Below are 22,562 nucleotides of genomic sequence, written 5' to 3'. Positions count from 1 at the left end.
AGACACCGGCCACCTCTTGTCCAGCACACGACCCCGACCAGTGGGGAAGTTGTGCTTTGGCCCATTCTTGAGCCAACCTTCAAGCAGCATTTGTGCCGACTCTCAGCTCCCTGGCCCGCTCCGGTGGCCCGTGGGAGCCCTTTTACGCACTCCATTTTGCTGCCTTCCGCGGTCCCTTGTCCCTCGACTTGTGGGCCTTGACGGAGGACAAACTTCCTTTCTAAGAGTTCCCCTGGTTGCTCCAGGCCTGCTCTACGCTCCCTGCAAAGGAGAGCACCCTCAGACCTCGTGGGTCTGCACCAGCAGCTGCTTTGTTCATCTTGCGTGGGTTGCGGTTGCCAATGCTTAGTGGATCCAATCGGGACACTAACACCGCAGCGACCCTCAGCCGACGTGGGACAGTCGCCCTCCAGAAGCTGGCCTTCCTTGAAGCCTCCCGGAGCCCGTGACTGCAGAGACCAGCTGTACCTTCCACACCTGAAGCACCCGACATCCACGAGCTCCTTCCTGTGAGCTCCCTGGTCACTGTACTGTGACCCAGACTCTGTCCCCTCTGCTTTCAGGTTCATCTTTGTCTTTTCTTCAACTTTAATCTTCACGACTTCAGCGACACTTCCAGCTAGCAGCAGTTTGGACTCCTTTTCCATAGAAAATCAGCCCGCGACCCGACACCAGAATCGACCTATGCACCCGGCTTCCCTGGGGCAGGTAACAGTGGTACTTCGGTACTCCCGTGGTGGTGGGCTCTCCAAAGCCTTAAGTCTCAAGCCTTAACTTTGTACTGTTGTTAGAAGTGTCCTTAAACCTTAATTATTCAACCGCGACATTCTCCATAGGCTAACATTGCGATCCCGACAGCAGCTTCTTGCACTGCACACGCCTCCCGTGGGTCCCCTTCCTCTCAACTGTGGGTGGATTCTTAAGGGGCCAGCGATCCTGAATGCCCTAGGCATTGCCTGTAGAATTGTCGTGGTTCTTATACCACTATTTTAGTATATGGTTAGGTCCCCCCCTGGGGCCCATTGATTTCTGTGCTATTTATTGTGTTTAGAAATGCTTGTTTGAATTGTAACTTTGCCACTAGCCACATAAAGTGACTGTGGGATTCTGTCTAGAATAAATACATATATTTTATATATATACCTGTGTGGGCTACTCTTTCATTTGGTTATTCAAGAGGTTATTATGGTAAAACAATAAGCTTAACACTCCTTCAAGACTTAGCCTGAAGGCTGCTCTCCACAGCTACCACTAGGATAGCTTTCTTTAAAGGTTGTCTTAAACCTACCATCAATAGGAGTCGAATTGGACGGGTGCAAGGTGTCCCTATACCTAGGAACAGCATATGCCAGGCCAACTTCTCACAGTATGCCTTTTTAACAAAGGGCTTCAATCAGAGTAACAAATGACATTTTATGTTGCTCAAATTAAAAACTGTATAACACAGCATCTTCAATAATATTTGACACAATCAAATTTTGTTTATTAAAGTAGGTGAAATTTTATCTAGAAGTTGCTAATGGCAACTTTAGATTTTTTTACAGTGGTGAAAGAAGCAGGCACTGTAGCGCAATTCAGCACTACTCTAGCTACAGAACTGCCTTGATAATATTCATATCTTAATCACAAAAAAGGAGCACCAGGGGGTAAGTTGCCAGGTCCTTTCTTTTCTGGGACCAGTTGGGCACTAAGTGATATTCGCACTGTTAGTGCTTTTGCACGCACGTTTCACTGATTCTTTTTCTTTGATTTCTCACCGCTGAGGAATTTACTTTCACATTTTTCTTTGTCAAGAAAGTTACCAATGATGATGATGCGGGCATACTGGTGAACATATACCAGCAGCCCCCCCTTGGAGATACTAACGTGAGGTACTTTCGGACTTTTCCACACATTTTTTCACACAAGGATACATTTTTCTGTGGTGGAATTTTTCCTCCTGAAGACCTGTTTGAATTGTGGTACATGGAGGTTTTTAAGATTGAATTTTGAACAGTGGGACCTACAGGCCAGTAGTGGTTACATTGACCTGAGAGGGGAGTTGTATGATGAAAAGACTCCCTAGGTCCTAGAATCGGACTTCACTGTTCGGAGTATGTCAGGTCTCTTTGTGGTTGTATAATAATCCTACCTTAACAGGTCATTTTGCTTTTTGAGCAATCTCACAATACTAAATAAACATCTTGGTGCACGCACCTAACTTACTTAGAACATATATTTTAAATTATGTTTCCTGGATGTATACTTCAGGGGGAAAGTCTATAAAATGATCTTCCAGATGGAATTTTGTCATCTTGGTGTATGTGATTATATTGATGACACAGTTAGATGGGTAGAGTGTATGACAACTCATTTGTCTTTCTTGTAGGTATTTCTTGTTGGCTCGCACCAATCCTGATCCTAAAGCATCTTCTGGAAAAGCTTTTACCGGTTTTATTGTGGAAGCAGATACTCCAGGAATTCAGATTGGAAGAAAGGTAAGATAAGCACAAGCTTGTATAGGATGTACTTCATCCCAACTTAACAAAACTAAATTGCACATTAAATAAGATATCTCCATCTTAGTGCATTTCTGAGCTAATTGCTGGAGCTTCTGGTCATGTTTAAAATAAAAAAAGCTCTTATCCTGGATCCTCACCCTGAAGTTTCTCAAAGAAACCTTTGCCTTCCTTTAGTGTCCATAGAAAATTAAATAAACTAGAGTTTCAGAAGACCGCCCCTCTTTAACCCAAACGCACTCACCACACAAACCCGGTCTGTGAAGGTCCAGTCTATGGTCAACAATTACTGTACATCTTTTGTGCAGGTCTCTGTCAATTTTATTGGCCGTGAGAATTCTCAGCATCAGGTGGATACTGTCTTGCTACTTAATTAGCATCATGGCATGGTTGCGCCGCTGGTACGCCACAGCCAATCCCGTCTGCGCCTATCCACTTCATAACCGCGGCCAGCACCAGCCATGCTGCCTGTGGCATTCTGGCTGGTACAGCTCATATTCAGAACACTGCTAGGGACCTGAGGGCCCTTGTGTTGCCTTCTCTCTGCCCTCTAAAGTTGGAAGCAGAAGCATGTTCGGGCTCGGTCTCCTATCCTGTTTGCCTCACGAGGCTCCCTTCGGAGAACAGTTGTTATCAGAGGCTGGTATTAATTGTCTGGGCAAAGTCAATGTGATCAAGGAAATGCATTCTCTACTGATTAACGTGTGTTCCCAATATCTTTAACTTGGTAGATAGCTGTAAATTTGATGTGCTTTTTTGACCGAGACCTGGAAGAATGATTCTTCCACTCCAAACAGTGCTCTGGCTATCACCGAGGGATACTCTTTGGTTCATCGAGACAGAACACCCAAAAAGGGGGTGAGGGGAAACTAGCAATTAATTGCCTTTGGGCATCCTATGCTGTGCTCCAAGATTCTGAGAGCTTCGGTTTTCATCTCTCGCTCTCAGTGCAACTTTCTTTTTAAGGCACCTGGATTTACTATCCTCTGAGCTATGCTTGCAACGAAGGCATCTTTGGCCCCTCTCCTGTTGCGCAGGGCTAATATTACTCTGCTGGGGAATTTTAATCTTCGCAATTGTTAGATCAGCCGGCTGCCACTCTAATAGAGTCTGTGATGTCTTTCAATTTGTAGCTCCTGGTAACTTTACCCGTTCATTATACCGGTCACACCATTGATCTGGTGTTTTCTAACTGCCCATTGATAATCCGCCCTCGTGTCCATTCTTTAATTCCTATCATTTTCTGATTCCATTTAAGTGACAGACAAAGAAGCTTATTCAGCATCCTGGTCTTTCTGACCGGTCTAACTTTCTGGCCAGAGAAAAAGTAAAGGCTGTGCTGTGGATGGAACTTTCAGTTAAAACATCTCCCTTGCCTATTAGAGATGTTGACCACGGAATTCTAATTGTTAGTTCTTGGCTTGTTCGGACTCCGGATGCATTGAACCCCTCCACTGCCTTAACCCCTCAAGTGACAAAGAGGAGCCTGCAAAAAACACAAATGAACTTGGCGCAGGGACTATTCTCTTCATAGTAAATATACTTATGAAACTGCTCTTGGAGCTTACCGTGTCTCTATTAAACAGGCACAGATTTCCTATTTTGAGGATGAATGCAATGCTGCATTCATTCTCTCAATCTTTCAGATTGTTAAATCTTTCCTCTCTCCCAAATCTTGCCATAGGGCGATAGTGCGCTTCCAAGAACTGTCCAATGGGTTGGCAGCGTAATTTGAAACTAAAATTGCCGAAATCCAAAAGAATGTTCCTGCTCTTACGGAGTGCCTTTTGCCCGTTAGATTGGATGTTGTGATTTGTAAGCTTGACCAGTTTAGGCCAATCTCCCTGGAGCAATCTAAATAAGCCATTTTATGGGCTCCCTCCTGGATGCTTGTCCTCCTGCTTTGATGATCACAGGGGTGGATGTAATTAGTCCTATAATTAATAGAATATTTAATCCGTCTCCAGTATTTAGGGTGTCTTTCATAGATTCACATGCCTGAATCATTCCCCGTCGTCGGAGTGGGAGTCCCACGGTACGTACATAAAAGCAATAATTATGCATATAATAACCAAAAAACCTTGATAACATAAACCAGGAAGTAAAGTAGCCCTAAGCTACAAGAAAAAACTTCCACACTTATGACTATCATAGTCATTATATACAGTCCAAACTGCAGCCAATCAGGTGACAGCACCCACCAGAATGTTCTCCTCAGAGGCTTAGGCTCTCGGATTTTCTACCGCATGTCGTGTGAAGGGAGTCTCCCTGAGCTCTGCTCAGTGTGTAGGAGAGTAGGGTCTGCTTTCTATGTTCACCCCCACTTTTTGCTTTTGCTTTACTGGTTTTCGACTTAGATGTGGCTGTGGGCCTGCTAATCAGACCCACAGCCCTGCTGTTCTCTCTCTAAATTACTACTATGTACTTTAGGTGCATAACCCAATTGGATAGGATCACCTTATTGGGCCCTGTACAGTGTACCCTAGGTACCCAGGGCATAGGTGTACCCTAGGCCTACCAGGGGCTGCAGCATGTATTGTGCCACCCCTGGCCTGGCCTTCCATTTTGACACAACTGGCTGATCACCCAGCTGGGGCAAGGTCGTGTAATCACCCCTTGCTTAGGTGTAGTATTCCTATACCTAACTTACATATAGACACATGTGTACCTATCAGTCACTCCTATGGCAGGCCTTGACAATCCTGGAGGCAGAGTGCTTGGTAACATGTGAGATGGTGCTCTAGCATGAGCTGAGCCTGTCTGCAGCTTTCGGAACCTTGTCCTTATAGCTGTTCTATGATATAGCCTACCATATACTCTTAAAGTGCCTTATAATCTTAGACGGTTATGGTAACTATGGTTGGGCTTTATCAAAACATGTCGTGTAAGGTGTCTAACACTCGGGAATAATACCCCCATGCCATTTCTGGACATGAGAATATTATTCCCCCCTTCTAGAGGGAAAGACATGTTAAAATCATACTTCAACTGTTAGCCTCTGACCAAAGCCTCAGCATCACAAAATGGATGCTGCTGCCACGACACAAGTCTGACCTCCTGCTGCTGGGAGTGATCCCAGCCAGGGAGGCCTGGACAATAGGTTTCCTGCTTGGGGAGGTGCTAGCACCTCCCCAGACAGCCTTTAGTGTATTGGGGCAGGGTGGGCTGAAAGGAATGAGACATGCCTGGGGCACACAAGGTGTTCCTTGCATAGTCCAGTTCAAACCGGCGCTGGGGCACTCCAGCCCCAGCTCTGGCGCGAAACTGGACAAAGGGAAGTGGGTGTAACCACCCCCTCCCAGGTCCCACCCATAAGGCGTGACCTAGCAGGTATCCCAGCCCCCCAGATTAGTATAAGAGTGGGAGTTGGGCCTCAAGACTTTAGATTATCCTGAACCTGCAAAACTGAACAGAAACTCTGGACCTTCGACATTCGACGAAAGAAGAAGACTGAAGAATCTCCCTTGTAGCCAAGGAGTGGCTACCCTGTGCAAACAGGCACCATCAAGTGACTACCCTTTGCTTTGTGAAACGTTCGACGAGGAACCGATTGCAGAGCCCGACCAGAGCCTTGATTTCCAGACTTCTCCGACCCTCATCCACATCTGCAGCAGAGCTGAGATCCGTGGAGGCGACGAGCGACGTGGGACCGGCTACCTGGGAAAAGTGGCTAGTAACTTACAGCGCAGCTTCTGAGGTACCCTCGAAGTTGTGCACCGGGGATTGAGAAGCCCCAACCCCAAGCACCATCTGCACCGAAGACCAGCCCCCCACACTCCACGAGTCCTGCGTGGGGCCCTTCAGCATTTTCCTGCTTGCCGCGTCTGTCCGGTTGCTTGCCCGCTGGCTAGTGGCCTTTGTGACGACGCTCCCTGAAATCTTCTGCGCTGGTTTGGCTCCTCCAGACTGGCTCCCGCTTCTCTGCAAAGAAGAAGCACCCCAGACCTTCCTGGTCTGCACCAGAAGCAAGTCCCTTGTTCTTCGTGGGTTCCGCTTGCCAAGGCTTGGTGAGTCCTAGTCCAACTTCGACGCCGCCGACAGCAAGAGCCTTCGTGGGACAGCTCGCCTCCTGGTCCTGGTCGTCCTCGACGCTTCCTGGTCCTCCTGGCTGCAGCGACAAGCTTCACCTTCACCTGCAACTCTTCACGACATCGCCTGGTTCCTTCCTGGTTCCACGTGGTCACTGGCTAGTGACCTTGACTCTGTCCCCTCTGCTTGCAGGTTTCTTCTCTTCTTGATCCCAGGCTTGGGATCCACCGGACACTCTCTCCTGACTGCCTGTCAGCATCTTTCTTCAGGCATCCATAGGAGTCGACGACGAAAACGACGCATCTTCACCCCTTTGCACCCGCAGCCTGTGGGCTAGGTAACTTGGGTACTCCGGTGCTCATCAGGATAGTGACTATCCCAGTGTCTAGTTTTCAAGTCTCAACTTCCTAGCTACTCCGGAAGTGTCCTAAATCTATCTATTTCTAAACTGTAACATTGCTATTGACTTTTACGCATTACGCGTGAGTGTTTCCACTCTGCACACGAATCCCGTGGGCCTCCCACTTCCTAACTAACGCTAGTGTAGTGTAGCCCCAGCGATTCCCTAGGCCTAGGCCTATTCTATTTCCGTGACAGTGGTTCTTATACCACTTCTTTAGTATATGGTTTGCGTGGCCCCTAGGGCCTAACTGTATTACTTACCTGTGTGACTTACTGTATGCATTAATAAGACTGTGTTGTACCTACCTCTAAACTCATAAAGAGTGCTGAGGGTTTGCTTAGAATAAATACACTTTATTTTATATATATATCTGTTGTGGTGTCCTTTCATTTGGTATTCAAGGGATTATATATGGTATCACAGCTGGCTTCACATGCCATTCAGAGTTTAGCCTAAGACTGCTCTTGTCCATGCTACCACTAGGATAGCTGGTCTATAAGGTTGACTTTACAACCAATCACCATAAGGGTATTTGGACTGATATAAGGTGTACACTATAACTAGTGACATCATACATCAGGCCAACTTCTCACATTGGTGAGCAGCGGTTGGGATCTGAGCTTGCTGTTGTAATACCATTGTAATCTTGAGATACTAAATTGAAAGATCACTCAGATATTGTCTAGGTACATATAACATAGATTATTATACTTAAGTCCTACTGGACTTTGTAGTTGTAGGTTGAAGGGAATAACACACCCTGACTACAACTACTAGAAAGGTTTAGTAGATACAACTAGTGTAGGTAGGTGCACACACCACACCCTCACTAGATCATGCCTCTGGGAGGAGATCAAGTAGATGCTCTCTCAGGAGGGGCAGGTCTGCAGAAGACCCCCTCTAGGTATGATACCTTAACATTCCAGGAGATGAGACAATTGTGTACCTCCAGAGGAATAAAACAGGGTGCAAACCCTACCCTCCTTCAGTTAAGACAACTCCTAGAGGAGTATGATGCTCAGAGGGCATCTCAGGAAGGTGCCCTAGGCACAGAGGAGGGTCTACCCACCACAGAAGTGCCAGATAGGGCAGAGCAAGGTTGTATACCTGGGCCACCTAGTTGGTGGGGGTCAGGTTCAACCACTGGAGAGCAAGATCCAGACCATAAAGGACTGGGCTCCTCCAACTACCCAGACTCAGGTCAGAGCTTTCTTGGGCCTGTCTGGGTACTACAGAAAGTTTGTTAAGAACTATGGGTCCATAGTGACACCACTTAATGACTTGACCTCCAAGAAGATGCCAAAGAAAGTTCAGTGGACAGCAAGCTGTCAAAAAGCATTTGATGACCTGAAGCAGGCCATGTGCAGTGCACCTATTCTGAAAAGTCCAGACTACTCCAAAGAGTTCATTGTCCAGACAGATGCTTCTGAGTTAGGTGTGGGAGCTGTTCTTTCACAACTGAATGTAGATGGTCAAGACCAGCCAATTGCTTTTATAAGTAGAAGGCTGACCCCTAGAGAGAAACGTTGGTCAGCTATTGAGAGGGAGGCCTTTGCTGTGGTTTGGGCCCTGAAGAAGCTGAGGCCATACTTGTTTGGCACTCACTTCAAGATTCAGACAGACCATAAGCCCCTCTTGTGGCTAAATCAGATGAAGGGTGAAAATCCCAAACTTCTTAGGTGGTCCATTTCCCTACAGGGGATGGACTTCACAGTGGAACATAGACCTGGGACTGACCATGCCAATGCAGATGGACTCTCCAGATTTTTCCACTTAGAACATGAAGACTCAACTGGTCAAGGTTAGTTTAATGTCCCTAAGTTTGGCGGGGGGTTGTGTAGGAGAGTAGGGTCTGCTTTCTATGTTCACCCCCACTTTTTGCTTTTGCTTTACTGGTTTTCGACTTAGATGTGGCTGTGGGCCTGCTAATCAGACCCACAGCCCTGCTGTTCTCTCTCTAAATTACTACTATGTACTTTAGGTGCATAACCCAATTGGATAGGATCACCTTATTGGGCCCTGTACAGTGTACCCTAGGTACCCAGGGCATAGGTGTACCCTAGGCCTACCAGGGGCTGCAGCATGTATTGTGCCACCCCTGGCCTGGCCTTCCATTTTGACACAACTGGCTGATCACCCAGCTGGGGCAAGGTCGTGTAATCACCCCTTGCTTAGGTGTAGTATTCCTATACCTAACTTACATATAGACACATGTGTACCTATCAGTCACTCCTATGGCAGGCCTTGACAATCCTGGAGGCAGAGTGCTTGGTAACATGTGAGATGGTGCTCTAGCATGAGCTGAGCCTGTCTGCAGCTTTCGGAACCTTGTCCTTATAGCTGTTCTATGATATAGCCTACCATATACTCTTAAAGTGCCTTATAATCTTAGACGGTTATGGTAACTATGGTTGGGCTTTATCAAAACATGTCGTGTAAGGTGTCTAACACTCGGGAATAATACCCCCATGCCATTTCTGGACATGAGAATATTATTCCCCCCTTCTAGAGGGAAAGACATGTTAAAATCATACTTCAACTGTTAGCCTCTGACCAAAGCCTCAGCATCACAAAATGGATGCTGCTGCCACGACACAAGTCTGACCTCCTGCTGCTGGGAGTGATCCCAGCCAGGGAGGCCTGGACAATAGGTTTCCTGCTTGGGGAGGTGCTAGCACCTCCCCAGACAGCCTTTAGTGTATTGGGGCAGGGTGGGCTGAAAGGAATGAGACATGCCTGGGGCACACAAGGTGTTCCTTGCATAGTCCAGTTCAAACCGGCGCTGGGGCACTCCAGCCCCAGCTCTGGCGCGAAACTGGACAAAGGGAAGTGGGTGTAACCACCCCCTCCCAGGTCCCACCCATAAGGCGTGACCTAGCAGGTATCCCAGCCCCCCAGATTAGTATAAGAGTGGGAGTTGGGCCTCAAGACTTTAGATTATCCTGAACCTGCAAAACTGAACAGAAACTCTGGACCTTCGACATTCGACGAAAGAAGAAGACTGAAGAATCTCCCTTGTAGCCAAGGAGTGGCTACCCTGTGCAAACAGGCACCATCAAGTGACTACCCTTTGCTTTGTGAAACGTTCGACGAGGAACCGATTGCAGAGCCCGACCAGAGCCTTGATTTCCAGACTTCTCCGACCCTCATCCACATCTGCAGCAGAGCTGAGATCCGTGGAGGCGACGAGCGACGTGGGACCGGCTACCTGGGAAAAGTGGCTAGTAACTTACAGCGCAGCTTCTGAGGTACCCTCGAAGTTGTGCACCGGGGATTGAGAAGCCCCAACCCCAAGCACCATCTGCACCGAAGACCAGCCCCCCACACTCCACGAGTCCTGCGTGGGGCCCTTCAGCATTTTCCTGCTTGCCGCGTCTGTCCGGTTGCTTGCCCGCTGGCTAGTGGCCTTTGTGACGACGCTCCCTGAAATCTTCTGCGCTGGTTTGGCTCCTCCAGACTGGCTCCCGCTTCTCTGCAAAGAAGAAGCACCCCAGACCTTCCTGGTCTGCACCAGAAGCAAGTCCCTTGTTCTTCGTGGGTTCCGCTTGCCAAGGCTTGGTGAGTCCTAGTCCAACTTCGACGCCGCCGACAGCAAGAGCCTTCGTGGGACAGCTCGCCTCCTGGTCCTGGTCGTCCTCGACGCTTCCTGGTCCTCCTGGCTGCAGCGACAAGCTTCACCTTCACCTGCAACTCTTCACGACATCGCCTGGTTCCTTCCTGGTTCCACGTGGTCACTGGCTAGTGACCTTGACTCTGTCCCCTCTGCTTGCAGGTTTCTTCTCTTCTTGATCCCAGGCTTGGGATCCACCGGACACTCTCTCCTGACTGCCTGTCAGCATCTTTCTTCAGGCATCCATAGGAGTCGACGACGAAAACGACGCATCTTCACCCCTATGCACCCGCAGCCTGTGGGCTAGGTAACTTGGGTACTCCGGTGCTCATCAGGATAGTGACTATCCCAGTGTCTAGTTTTCAAGTCTCAACTTCCTAGCTACTCCGGAAGTGTCCTAAATCTATCTATTTCTAAACTGTAACATTGCTATTGACTTTTACGCATTACGCGTGAGTGTTTCCACTCTGCACACGAATCCCGTGGGCCTCCCACTTCCTAACGCTAGTGTAGTGTAGCCCCAGCGATTCCCTAGGCCTAGGCCTATTCTATTTCCGTGACAGTGGTTCTTATACCACTTCTTTAGTATATGGTTTGCGTGGCCCCTAGGGCCTAACTGTATTACTTACCTGTGTGACTTACTGTATGCATTAATAAGACTGTGTTGTACCTACCTCTAAACTCATAAAGAGTGCTGAGGGTTTGCTTAGAATAAATACACTTTATTTTATATATATATCTGTTGTGGTGTCCTTTCATTTGGTATTCAAGGGATTATATATGGTATCACAGCTGGCTTCACATGCCATTCAGAGTTTAGCCTAAGACTGCTCTTGTCCATGCTACCACTAGGATAGCTGGTCTATAAGGTTGACTTTACAACCAATCACCATAAGGGTATTTGGACTGATATAAGGTGTACACTATAACTAGTGACATCATACATCAGGCCAACTTCTCACATACTTCACAATTTTTTATGGATTTTTGCTTCTCTTCAGAATGTCATCTTCTAAGATCTCTCTTAGGCCTTTTGAATCTTGTGGGAAGCTCCGGCTATTTTCAGAAGACCCCCACAAGAAGTGCATTTACTGCCTTTATCCGGTTCATGAGGTGAGAGATTGTAAAATCTGCAGGACCTTCCCTCCGAAGACCCTCAGAGCTAGAGAAGGGCGCCTTCTTCTGTGGCTACAGAAGATTAAGGACCAGGATAACCCCTTATCTGAGGTGGGAAGTGTGGCCTCTGGTTCATCTATGTCCTTTTGAAAGAGGATGACTCAGGAAGATTTATCATCTCCTGGGGCTAAGGTGTCAAAGTTCGTCCTGCTAAGGGCACTAGCTTGCCTTCTACTTCCTCTTCAAAAAAGACTTCTCCACCTTCCGAGTCTAAGCCTGTTACGCCCCCGAGAGAGACTGGAAAGGCTCTGGCATCAAAAAGACTTCTTGAAAAAGATTTCCCTCAGCAAAAAGCTTCGACTGCGTCGCTGACGGCTCCTTCGTCGACTATTATAATCGTCGGCGGTTACCTTCTCGTCGCCGAGACCCAAGATGATGGCATCCGCTTCATCTCCGTCGACGCTGGTCTCTGTTGCTGTTCGACCCATCTCTTGTCAGCGCTCCGTCGACGGCAAAGGTTAAGAAGATCTCGTCGATGACTGCTGCATCGACGGCCACCTCTTCGACGAAGACTGCCTCGTCGTCGTCGTCGACGAAGACTGCCTCGTCGTCGTCGTCGACGAAGACTGCCTCGTCGTCCACGAAGACTGCCTCGTCGTCCACGAAGACTGCCTCGTCGTCGTCGTCGACGAAGACTGCCTCGTCGTCGACGAAGACTGCCTCGTCGTCGTCGTCGACGAAGACTGCCTCGTCGTCGTCGTCGACGAAGACTGCCTCGTCGTCGACGAAGACTGCCTCGTCGTCGACGAAGACTGCCTCGTCGTCGACGAAGACTGCCTCGTCGTCGACGAAGACTGCCTCGTCGTCGACGAAGACTGCCTCGTCGTCGACGAAGACTGCCTCGTCGTCGACGAAGACTGCCTCGTCGTCGACGAAGACTGCCTCGTCGTCGACGAAGACTGCCTCGTCGTCGACGAAGACTGCCTCGTCGTCGACGAAGACTGCCTCGTCGTCGACGAAGACTGCCTCGTCGTCGACGAAGACTGCCTCGTCGTCGACGAAGACTGCCTCGTCGTCGACGAAGACTGCCTCGTCGTCGACGAAGACTGCCTCGTCGTCGACGAAGACTGCCTCGTCGTCGACGAAGACTGCCTCGTCGTCGACGAAGACTGCCTCGTCGTCGACGAAGACTGCCTCGTCGTCGACGAAGACTGCCTCGTCGTCGTCGTCGTCGACGACGACGAAGACTGCCTCGTCGACGTCGTCGTCGACGACTGCCTCGTCGACGTCGACGACGACTGCCTCGTCGACGTCGACGACGAAGACTGCCTCGTCGACGTCGACGACGAAGACTGCCTCGTCGACGACGAAGACTGCCTCGTCGACGACGAAGACTGCCTCGTCGTCGTCGTCGACTGCCTCGTCGTCGTCGTCGACTGCCTCGTCGTCGTCGTCGACTGCCTCGTCGACGACGAAGACTGCCTCGTCGTCGTCGTCGACTGCCTCGTCGTCGTCGTCGTCGTCGACGAAGACTGCCTCGTCGTCGTCGTCGACGTCGTCGACGAAGACTGCCTCGTCGTCGTCGTCGACGTCGTCGACGAAGACTGCCTCGTCGTCGTCGTCGACGTCGTCGACGAAGACTGCCTCGTCGTCGTCGTCGACGTCGTCGACGAAGACTGCCTCGTCGTCGTCGACGTCGTCGACGAAGACTGCCTCGTCGTCGACGTCGTCGACGAAGACTGCCTCGTCGTCGTCGACGTAGTCGACGAAGACTGCCTCGTCGTCGTCGACGTCGTCGACGAAGACTGCCTCGTCGTCGTCGACGTCGTCGACGAAGACTGCCTCGTCGTCGACGAAGACTGCCTCGTCGTCGTCGTCGACGAAGACTGCCTCGTCGTCGTCGTCGACGAAGACTGCCTCGTCGTCGTCGTCGACGAAGACTGCCTCGTCGTCGTCGTCGACGAAGACTGCCTCGTCGTCGTCGTCGTCGTCGACGAAGACTGCCTCGTCGTCGTCGTCGTCGTCGACGAAGACTGCCTCGGGCAACCACCTTCCTGACAACAGCCCCATCGGCGATCTCGCCGACTGCACACATTCGTCGACGCCTCTTTTGTCTTCTTGCACAGACTTGCAAGTTTGATCTGCAACATCGGCTACTGCCTCCTCCACCCTGCCTACAACGGCGGCTTCTTTGCTACAGCGCCGTGGCTCCTCATTGGAAGCTCTTCCCCTATTGAAGTTGCCTGTGGACTTACTGGATTCTGAGGAGGAGGAGGAAGAAGAATCCGGAGAGGATGACAGATTCTGCACTGCTAGAAGTCCGTCAGAATTGTTTATAAAGTATCAGGACGATGACCAGGAGGAAGAATCTTTTCATGAGCCTGAACCTCCAGCTCCTGTCACGGTTCCCACAGCACAAATTCCTTTGGCCTTGCTTAATAATTTGCAATATATGTTGGAAAACTATCGTCATTTTCCTCCTTCTGAATCGGCGGAGTCTATTCCATCGACGCCCATGCTAAGGGTTCCTGCATCTTCTTTAGGATCTCCTAGACCACCTTCTCCAGTACCATCTCGTCATTCCCATGATTCTAATACCACGGACGATGACGGGGAAGAGGGAGAGGTGGATGATCGGTCTGTTCTTTCAGAGTTGGACTAATACCAAATTCAAACTCCATCACCGTCAGCTCCAGCTGATTTGTCCTCCTGTAGACATTGGAGGTTTTCATCTCCTTATGGAGAGGGCGACAAAAAGGTTTCGAATACCTATTGTATAGATTCTTGTAACTCGCGAGTCTGCCACCCAACTTGTATCCTGGCGCTATAAGACACAACAGCATGAGACAACACAGAAACGACTGGCCAGTGGTCAGGGTTGATGCCATTTTATTCCAGACGGAAGAGCCAGGTCTTTAGATCTTTCCTGAAGCCTAGCAACGTTTTGGCCTGTCGCAGCTCTGGGGGCATCTGATTCCACAGACGAGCTGCCGCCGTGCTGAAAGCCCTACCTCCCATCCTGACACGCTTTACTCTGGTGACAACTGCCAGGCTCTGGCTAGAGGAGCGGAGGAGTCTTTCTGGTTGATACCAAGAAAATCTTTCTCGGAAAGGCAACGGGCCGGAGTTATGTAGGGCCTTGTAAACCATAACCAGTGACTTGAACTCAATCCTCCTCTTAACCGGAAGCCAATGGAGGTCCTTTAGTGCCAGCGTGACAGATGAATCACGCTGCCTTCTGAGGGCCAGTTTTGCTGCCATCGACTGAACTCTCTGCAATCCCTGTACAATAAAGAGTGGAGCACCCAAGTACAGTGAATTACAGTAGTCCAGTCTACTCAGGATCACGCTCTGGACCACCAGAGACCTTGTCTCATCAGGGAGGAGTGGGAGAATTTGGCGAAGAGCTCTCAGCAAAGCAATACAGGAGCCAATAGTTTTATTGGCCTGGGATTGCAGCTGGAGGTCTTCGTCCATCATGACCCCCAGGTTACGGACTGTTTTTACTGCGGTTAAGGGGGATCCTCTGGCCATAGTCGAAACTCGGCCAAAGGAAGTTTGGAAATTTTGGATGCACCGCAGTATAAGAGCTCCGTTTTCCCGGCATTCAACTGGAGTGAATTGGTCTTTAGCCATTCAGAGACCTTCCTCATACAAGCCTGGAACGAGTTTAAAGATACTGCGTGTGCGGGCAGGAAGGTACCCTTTCACACATTCTTTGGGGTTGCCCAGTGCTGACCGCCTACTGGAAGGAAGTTCTGGACGAGGTGGATAAGCACTTTGGGATAGAGCTGCCGCGACTCCCGGCGTATGTCCTGTTGGGCCTCCCCAATGACCTAATGTACCCACTGAAGTCCCGTAGGGGTAGGCAGATCGCAATTGCGCTGGGGTCTGCGGTTCAGAACATTCTAATCCACTGGCGCACAGCCACCGTCCCCTCCATCACCGGTTGGTTGCATAGGCTTTGGCATGTGTGAGAAGTTGGCCTGATGTATGATGTCACTAGTTATAGTGTACACCTTATATCAGTCCAAATACCCTTATGGTGATTGGTTGTAAAGTCAACCTTATAGACCAGCTATCCTAGTGGTAGCATGGACAAGAGCAGTCTTAGGCTAAACTCTGAATGGCATGTGAAGCCAGCTGTGATACCATATATAATCCCTTGAATACCAAATGAAAGGACACCACAACAGATATATATATAAAATAAAGTGTATTTATTCTAAGCAAACCCTCAGCACTCTTTATGAGTTTAGAGGTAAGTACAACACAGTCTTATTAATGCATACAGTAAGTCACACAGGTAAGTAATACAGTTAGGCCCTAGGGGCCACGCAACCCATATACTAAATAAGTGGTATAAGAACCACTGTCACGGAAATAGAATAGGCCTAGGCCTAGGGAATCGCTGGGGCTACACTACACTAGCGTTAGTTAGGGAGTGGGAGGCCCACGGGATTCGTGTGCAGAGTGGAAACACTCACGCGTAATGCGTAAAAGTCAATAGCAATGTTACAGTTTAGAAATAGATAGATTTAGGACACTTCCGGAGTAGCTAGGAAGTTGAGACTTGAAAACTAGACACTAGGATAGTCACTATCCTGATGAGCACCGGAGTACCCAAGTTACCTAGCCCACAGGCTGCGGGTGCATAGGGGTGAAGATGCGTCGTTTTCGTCGTCGACTCCTATGGATGCCTGAAGAAAGATGCTGACAGGCAGTCAGGGGAGAGTGTCCGGTGGATCCCAAGCCTGGGATCAAGAAGAGAAGAAACCTGCAAGCAGAGGGGACAGAGTCAAGGTCACTAGCCAGTGACCACGTGGAACCAGGAAGGAACCAGGCGATGTCGTGAAGAGTTGCAGGGGAAGGTGAAGCTTGTCGCTGGAGCCAGGAGGACCAGGAAGCGTCGAGGACGACCAGGACCAGGAGGCGAGCTGTCCCACGAAGGCTCTTGCTGTCGGCGGCGTCGAAGTTGGACTAGGACTCACCAAGCCTTGGCAAGCGGAACCCACGAAGAACAAGGGACTTGCTTCTGGTGCAGACCAGGAAGGTCTGGGGTGCTTCTTCTTTGCAGAGAAGCGGGAGCCAGTCTGGAGGAGCCAAACCAGCGCAGAAGATTTTAGGGAGCGTCGTCACAAAGGCCACTAGCCAGCGGGCAAGCAACCGGACAGACGCGGCAAGCAGGAAAATGCTGAAGGGCCCCACGCAGGACTCGTGGAGTGTGGGGGGCTGGTCTTCGGTGCAGATGGTGCTTGGGGTTGGGGCTTCTCAATCCCCGGTGCACAACTTCGAGGGTACCTCAGAAGCTGCGCTGTAAGTTACTAGCCACTTTTCCCAGGTAGCCGGTCCCACGTCGCTCGTCGCCTCCACGGATCTCAGCTCTGCTGCAGATGTGGATGAGGGTCGGAGAAGTCTGGAAATCAAGGCTCTGGTCGGGCTCTGCAGTCGGTTCCTCGTCGAACGTTTCACAAAGCAAAGGGTAGTCACTTGATGGTGCCTGTTTGCACAGGGTAGCCACTCCTTGGCTACAAGGGAGATTCTTCAGTCTTCTTCTTTCGTCGAATGTCGAAGGTCCAGAGTTTCTGTTCAGTTTTGCAGGTTCAGGATAATCTAAAGTCTTGAGGCCCAACTCCCACTCTTATACTAATCTGGGGGGCTGGGATACCTGCTAGGTCACGCCTTATGGGTGGGACCTGGGAGGGGGTGGTTACACCCACTTCCCTTTGTCCAGTTTCGCGCCAGAGCTGGGGCTGGAGTGCCCCAGCGCCGGTTTGAACTGGACTATGCAAGGAACACCTTGTGTGCCCCAGGCATGTCTCATTCCTTTCAGCCCACCCTGCCCCAATACACTAAAGGCTGTCTGGGGAGGTGCTAGCACCTCCCCAAGCAGGAAACCTATTGTCCAGGCCTCCCTGGCTGGGATCCCTCCCAGCAGCAGGAGGTCAGACTTGTGTCGTGGCAGCAGCATCCATTTTGTGATGCTGAGGCTTTGGTCAGAGGCTAACAGTTGAAGTATGATTTTAACATGTCTTTCCCTCTAGAAGGGGGGAATAATATTCTCATGTCCAGAAATGGCATGGGGGTATTATTCCCGAGTGTTAGACACCTTACACGACATGCTTTGATAAAGCCAAACCATAGTTACCATAACCGTCTAAGATTATAAGGCACTTTAAGAGTATATGGTAGGCTATATCATAGAACAGCTATAAGGACATGGTTCCGAAAGCTGCAGACAGGCTCAGCTCATGCTAGAGCACCATCTCACATGTTACCAAGCACTCTGCCTCCAGGATTGTCAAGGCCTGCCATAGGAGTGACTGATAGGTACACATGTGTCTATATGTAAGTTAGGTATAGGAATACTACACCTAAGCAAGGGGTGATTACACGACCTTGTTGCCCCAGCTGAGTGATCAGCCAGTTGTGTCAAAATGGAAGGCCAGGCCAGGGGTGGCACAATACATGCTGCAGCCCCTGGTAGGCCTAGGGTACACCTATGCCCTGGGTACCTAGGGTACACTGTACAGGGGCCAATAAGGTGATCCTATCCAAATGGGTTATGCACCTAAAGTACATAGTAGTAATTTAGAGAGAGAACAGCAGGGCTGTGGGTCTGATTAGCAGGCCCACAGCCACATCTAAGTCGTAAACCAGTAAAGCAAAAGCAAAAAGTGGGGGTGAACATAGAAAGCAGACCCTACTCTCCTACACAACCCCCCCCCAAACTTAGGGACATTAAACTAACCTTGACCAGTTGAGTCTTCATGTTCTAAGTGGAAATATCTGGAGAGTCCATCTGCATTGGCATGGTCAGTCCCAGGTCTATGTTCCACTGTGAAGTCCATCCCCTGTAGGGAAATGGACCACCTAAGAAGTTTGGGATTTTCACCCTTCATCTGATTTAGCCACAAGAGGGGCTTATGGTCTGTCTGAATCTTGAAGTGAGTGCCAAACAAGTATGGCCTCAGCTTCTTCAGGGCCCAAACCACAGCAAAGGCCTCCCTCTCAATAGCTGACCAACGTTTCTCTCTAGGGGTCAGCCTTCTACTTATAAAAGCAATGGGCTGGTCTTGACCATCTACATTCAGTTGTGAAAGAACAGCTCCCACACCTAACTCAGAAGCATCTGTCTGGACAATGAACTCTTTGGAGTAGTCTGGACTTTTCAGAATAGGTGCACTGCACATGGCCTGCTTCAGGTCATCAAATGCTTTTTGACAGCTTGCTGTCCACTGAACTTTCTTTGGCATCTTCTTGGAGGTCAAGTCATTAAGTGGTGTCACTATGGACCCATAGTTCTTAACAAACTTTCTGTAGTACCCAGACAGGCCCAAGAAAGCTCTGACCTGAGTCTGGGTAGTTGGAGGAGCCCAGTCCTTTATGGTCTGGATCTTGCTCTCCAGTGGTTGAACCTGACCCCCACCAACTAGGTGGCCCAGGTATACAACCTTGCTCTGCCCTATCTGGCACTTAGTGGCCTTGATAGTGAGGCCTGCCTTTTGCAGGGCCTCTAAAACATTCCTCAGGTGGACCAGGTGATCCTCCCAGGTGGAGCTAAAGACAGCAATATCATCAAGATAAGCTGCACAATAATCATCCAACCCAGTAAGGACTTGATTCACCAGCCTTTGGAAAGTGGCAGGTGCATTCTTCAAACCAAAGGGCATTACCACAAATTGATAATGTCCTCCTGGGGTCGAGAAAGCAGTTTTGGCCTTTGCACTCTCAGCTAGTCTGATTTGCCAGTAGCCTGCTGTTAGGTCAAATGTGCTCAAAAACTTAGCAGCTGCCAGTCTGTCAATGAGCTCATCTGCCCTAGGTATTGGGTGGGCATCTGTCCTAGTGACAGCATTGAGACCTCTGTAATCCACGCAAAACCTCATCTCTCTCTTACCATCTTGGGTGTGAGGTTTTGGCACAAGGACTACAGGACTAGCCCAAGGGCTCTCTGAAGGTTCAATGACTCCCAGCTCCAACATCTTTTGTACCTCAACTTTTATGCAGTCCCTGACATGGTCAGGTTGCCTGTAGATTTTACTCTTCACAGGCAGACTGTCACCAGTGTCCACCTCATGGGTGCACCAGTTTGTCTGACTTGGGGTCAGAGAGAACATATGTCTGTAGGCCTGCAGAACTTGTCTGCAGTCCTGTTGCTGATGGACAGTGAGGCTGTCAGAAAAGACCACACCATCAACTGAGCCATCATCAGGGTTCTGAGTCAACAGGTCTGGGAGAGGGTCACTCTCTTCCTCCTGCCCCTCATCTGTAGCCATGAGTAGCCCCATGTCTGCCCTGTCAACATATGCCTTCAATCTGTTGACATGAAGCACCCTGTGGGGGCTTCTGGGAGTCCCAAGGTCCACCAAGTAGGTGACTTCTCCCTTTTTCTCAACAATAGTGTGGGGTCCAGACCATTTGTCTTGGAGTGCTGCTGGGGCCACTGGCTCCAACACCCACACTTTCTGTCCGGGCTGGTAAACAGTCAGTACAGCCTTTTGGTCATGCCAAGCTTTTTGGAGTTCTTGGCTTGCCTCAAGGTTTTTAGAAGCCTTCTTCATATACTCTGCCATCCTGGAGCGGAGACCAAGTACATAATCCACTATGTCTAGTTTGGGTTGTCTGAGAGGTCTCTCCCATCCTTCCTTCACCAAACACAGGGGTCCTCTTACAGGATGCCCAAACAAAAGCTCAAAAGGGCTGTAGCCAACCCCCTTTTGTGGGACCTCTCTGTAAGCAAACAGAAGGCAGGGTAAAAGGATGTCCCATCTTCGCCTAAGCTTGTCTGGTAATCCTTTTATCATTCCCTTTAGGGTCTTGTTGAATCTCTCAACAAGCCCATTGCACTGTGGGTGATAGGGTGTGGTGAACTTATAGTTAACACCACACTCCTTCCACATTGCAGTCAAGTATCCTGACATAAAGTTGGCACCTCTGTCAGAAATGACCTCCTTTGGAAAGCCCACTCTGGAGAATACTCCAAGCAGGGCCCTTGCCACAACAGGAGCTGTTGTGGTCCTCAGGGGAATTGCTTCTGGGTACCTGGTGGCATGGTCCACTATCACCAGTATGAATCTGTGCCCAGATGCTGTTTGTGGGTCCATTGGTCCTACAATATCTATGCCCACTCTTTCAAAGGGGACCCCCACCACAGGTAGTGGTATGAGGGGGGCCTTTGTGGTGCCACCTGATTTGCCACTGGCTTGGCAGGTGACACAGGAGCGACAAAACTCCTTAGTATCTTCTGACATATGGGGCCAGTGAAAGTGAGGGACAAGCCTGTCCCAAGTCTTGTTCTGGCCTAAATGTCCTGCAAGGGGAATATCATGGGCCAAGGTTAGAAGGAAGCCTCTGAACTTCAGTGGTATGACCAACCTCCTGGATGCACCAGGCTTGGGGTCTCTAGCCTCTGAGTACAGTAGCCCTTCATCCCAATACACTCTATGGGTACCTTGAGCATTCCCTGCAGCCTCAGCAGCAGCCAGCTGTCTGAGGGGTTCAAGAGAGGGGCAGTCTAATTGAGCCTGCCTCAGATCTGCCCTGGAAGGTCCCCCTGTCCCAAGAAACTCAACCTGATCAGGTTCAAGTTCTTCTAGGACAGTTCCTTCAGGGCTCTCAGAACCATCCTCCTGGGAGGGCTGATCCACCACCTGAGGCAGGGGGGAAGGCACAGCCTTAACCCTACTGCTCTTTCTCTTGGATTGTGACTGGTCCATAGTTTCAGGATCCAGCACTTGTTCAGTGTTGCACTTTTTGGCCTGTGACCTGGTCACAGCAAGGACATGTGCATCTATCCCCAGCATTTCTGCATGGGTCCTATACTCCACTTCAGACCAAACTGAAGTTTCAAGATCATTGCCCAGTAAACACTCTACAGGAAGGTCTGAACTAACAACAACTTTCTTGAGGCCAGTTACCCCTCCCCAGGAGAAGTTAACAATAGCCACACTATGGGAGGTAGTGGCATTGCTAGCGTTGGTCACTAGGTAATTCTCACCTAGTATGATCTGTCCAGGGTCCACAAAAGCGGGTGTCACCATTGTGACACTAGCCCCAGTGTCCCTGTAGGCCTGAGCCATTCTTTGGTTGATAAAAGGTGTCTGTCTGTACTTGCCCAGGTTACTGGGGCCTACAGTAGAGGACAAAGCTAAGTCCCCATCACAGATCAGGACAGCCTGAGTAGGCACTCTGACTAGGCCAGAATCCTCCTCAGTTCCCAGGGTTAACCCTACTACACCCTTTTGCTGGGAACCACCACTTACAGCTGAACTAGGGGGTACAGTTGCCTTAGGGGCAATGGTGGCTGGGGGCTTATCCTTTTTGGTGCACTCACTAAACCAATGTGAGGTAGACTTACAATAGTTGCACCATGGTTTCTTTTGGCCTTCTTTCTTCTTATCCTTTTTGGAACCACCCTCCCCCTGAGCCTTTTGGGGGCCTGGTGAAGACTTCTGGTCTTTTTGTTTCTGCTCATTACCCTTCTGGTCTGCCTTTTTCTGATCACCGCCCTGGTTCTGGTTTTTCTGCTTAACTCTAGTCCTGACCCATCTATCTGCCTTCTTTCCCAATTCTTGGGGAGAAGTCAGATCAGAATCAATCAGGTGTTGATGCAATAGCTGGTTTTGACAGTTGTTAAGTATTTGTTCTCTCATGATCAAATTATACAATCCTGTATAGTCCTTAACCTTACTTCCCAATAGCCAGCCTTCCAGAGCCTTAGTGGCACAATCTACAAAGTCAGTCCAGTCCTGAGTCTGTGTCTTCTGGGTATCCCTGAACAACAACCTGTATTGTTCAGTGGTTAGGCCAAACCCATCAATCAGAGCACTCTTCAGGACAGTGTAATTATCTGCATCCTCATCACTAACTGTGAGGAGCTTGTCTCTTCCTTTCTCAGAGAAGG

The 22,562-nt window shown here is 49.6% G+C and overlaps 1 protein-coding gene across 1 annotated transcript in view; it reads left to right on the top strand.

The window, feature by feature from the left end:
* Positions 1 to 22,562, top strand: part of ACADM (acyl-CoA dehydrogenase medium chain) — a 450,379-nt gene that overhangs the window by 211,582 nt on the left and 216,235 nt on the right. The window contains exon 8 of the mRNA XM_085602258.1: positions 2,369 to 2,477. Within this exon, the coding sequence (XP_085458384.1) occupies positions 2,369 to 2,477 (109 nt within the window). The remainder of the gene's footprint in view (positions 1 to 2,368; positions 2,478 to 22,562) is intronic.

This window comes from Triturus cristatus, chromosome 4_2 (assembly GCF_964204655.1).
Source record: "Triturus cristatus chromosome 4_2, aTriCri1.1, whole genome shotgun sequence".
NCBI lineage: Eukaryota > Metazoa > Chordata > Amphibia > Caudata > Salamandridae > Triturus > Triturus cristatus.
This window is presented reverse-complemented; position numbering and strand designations above follow the sequence as displayed.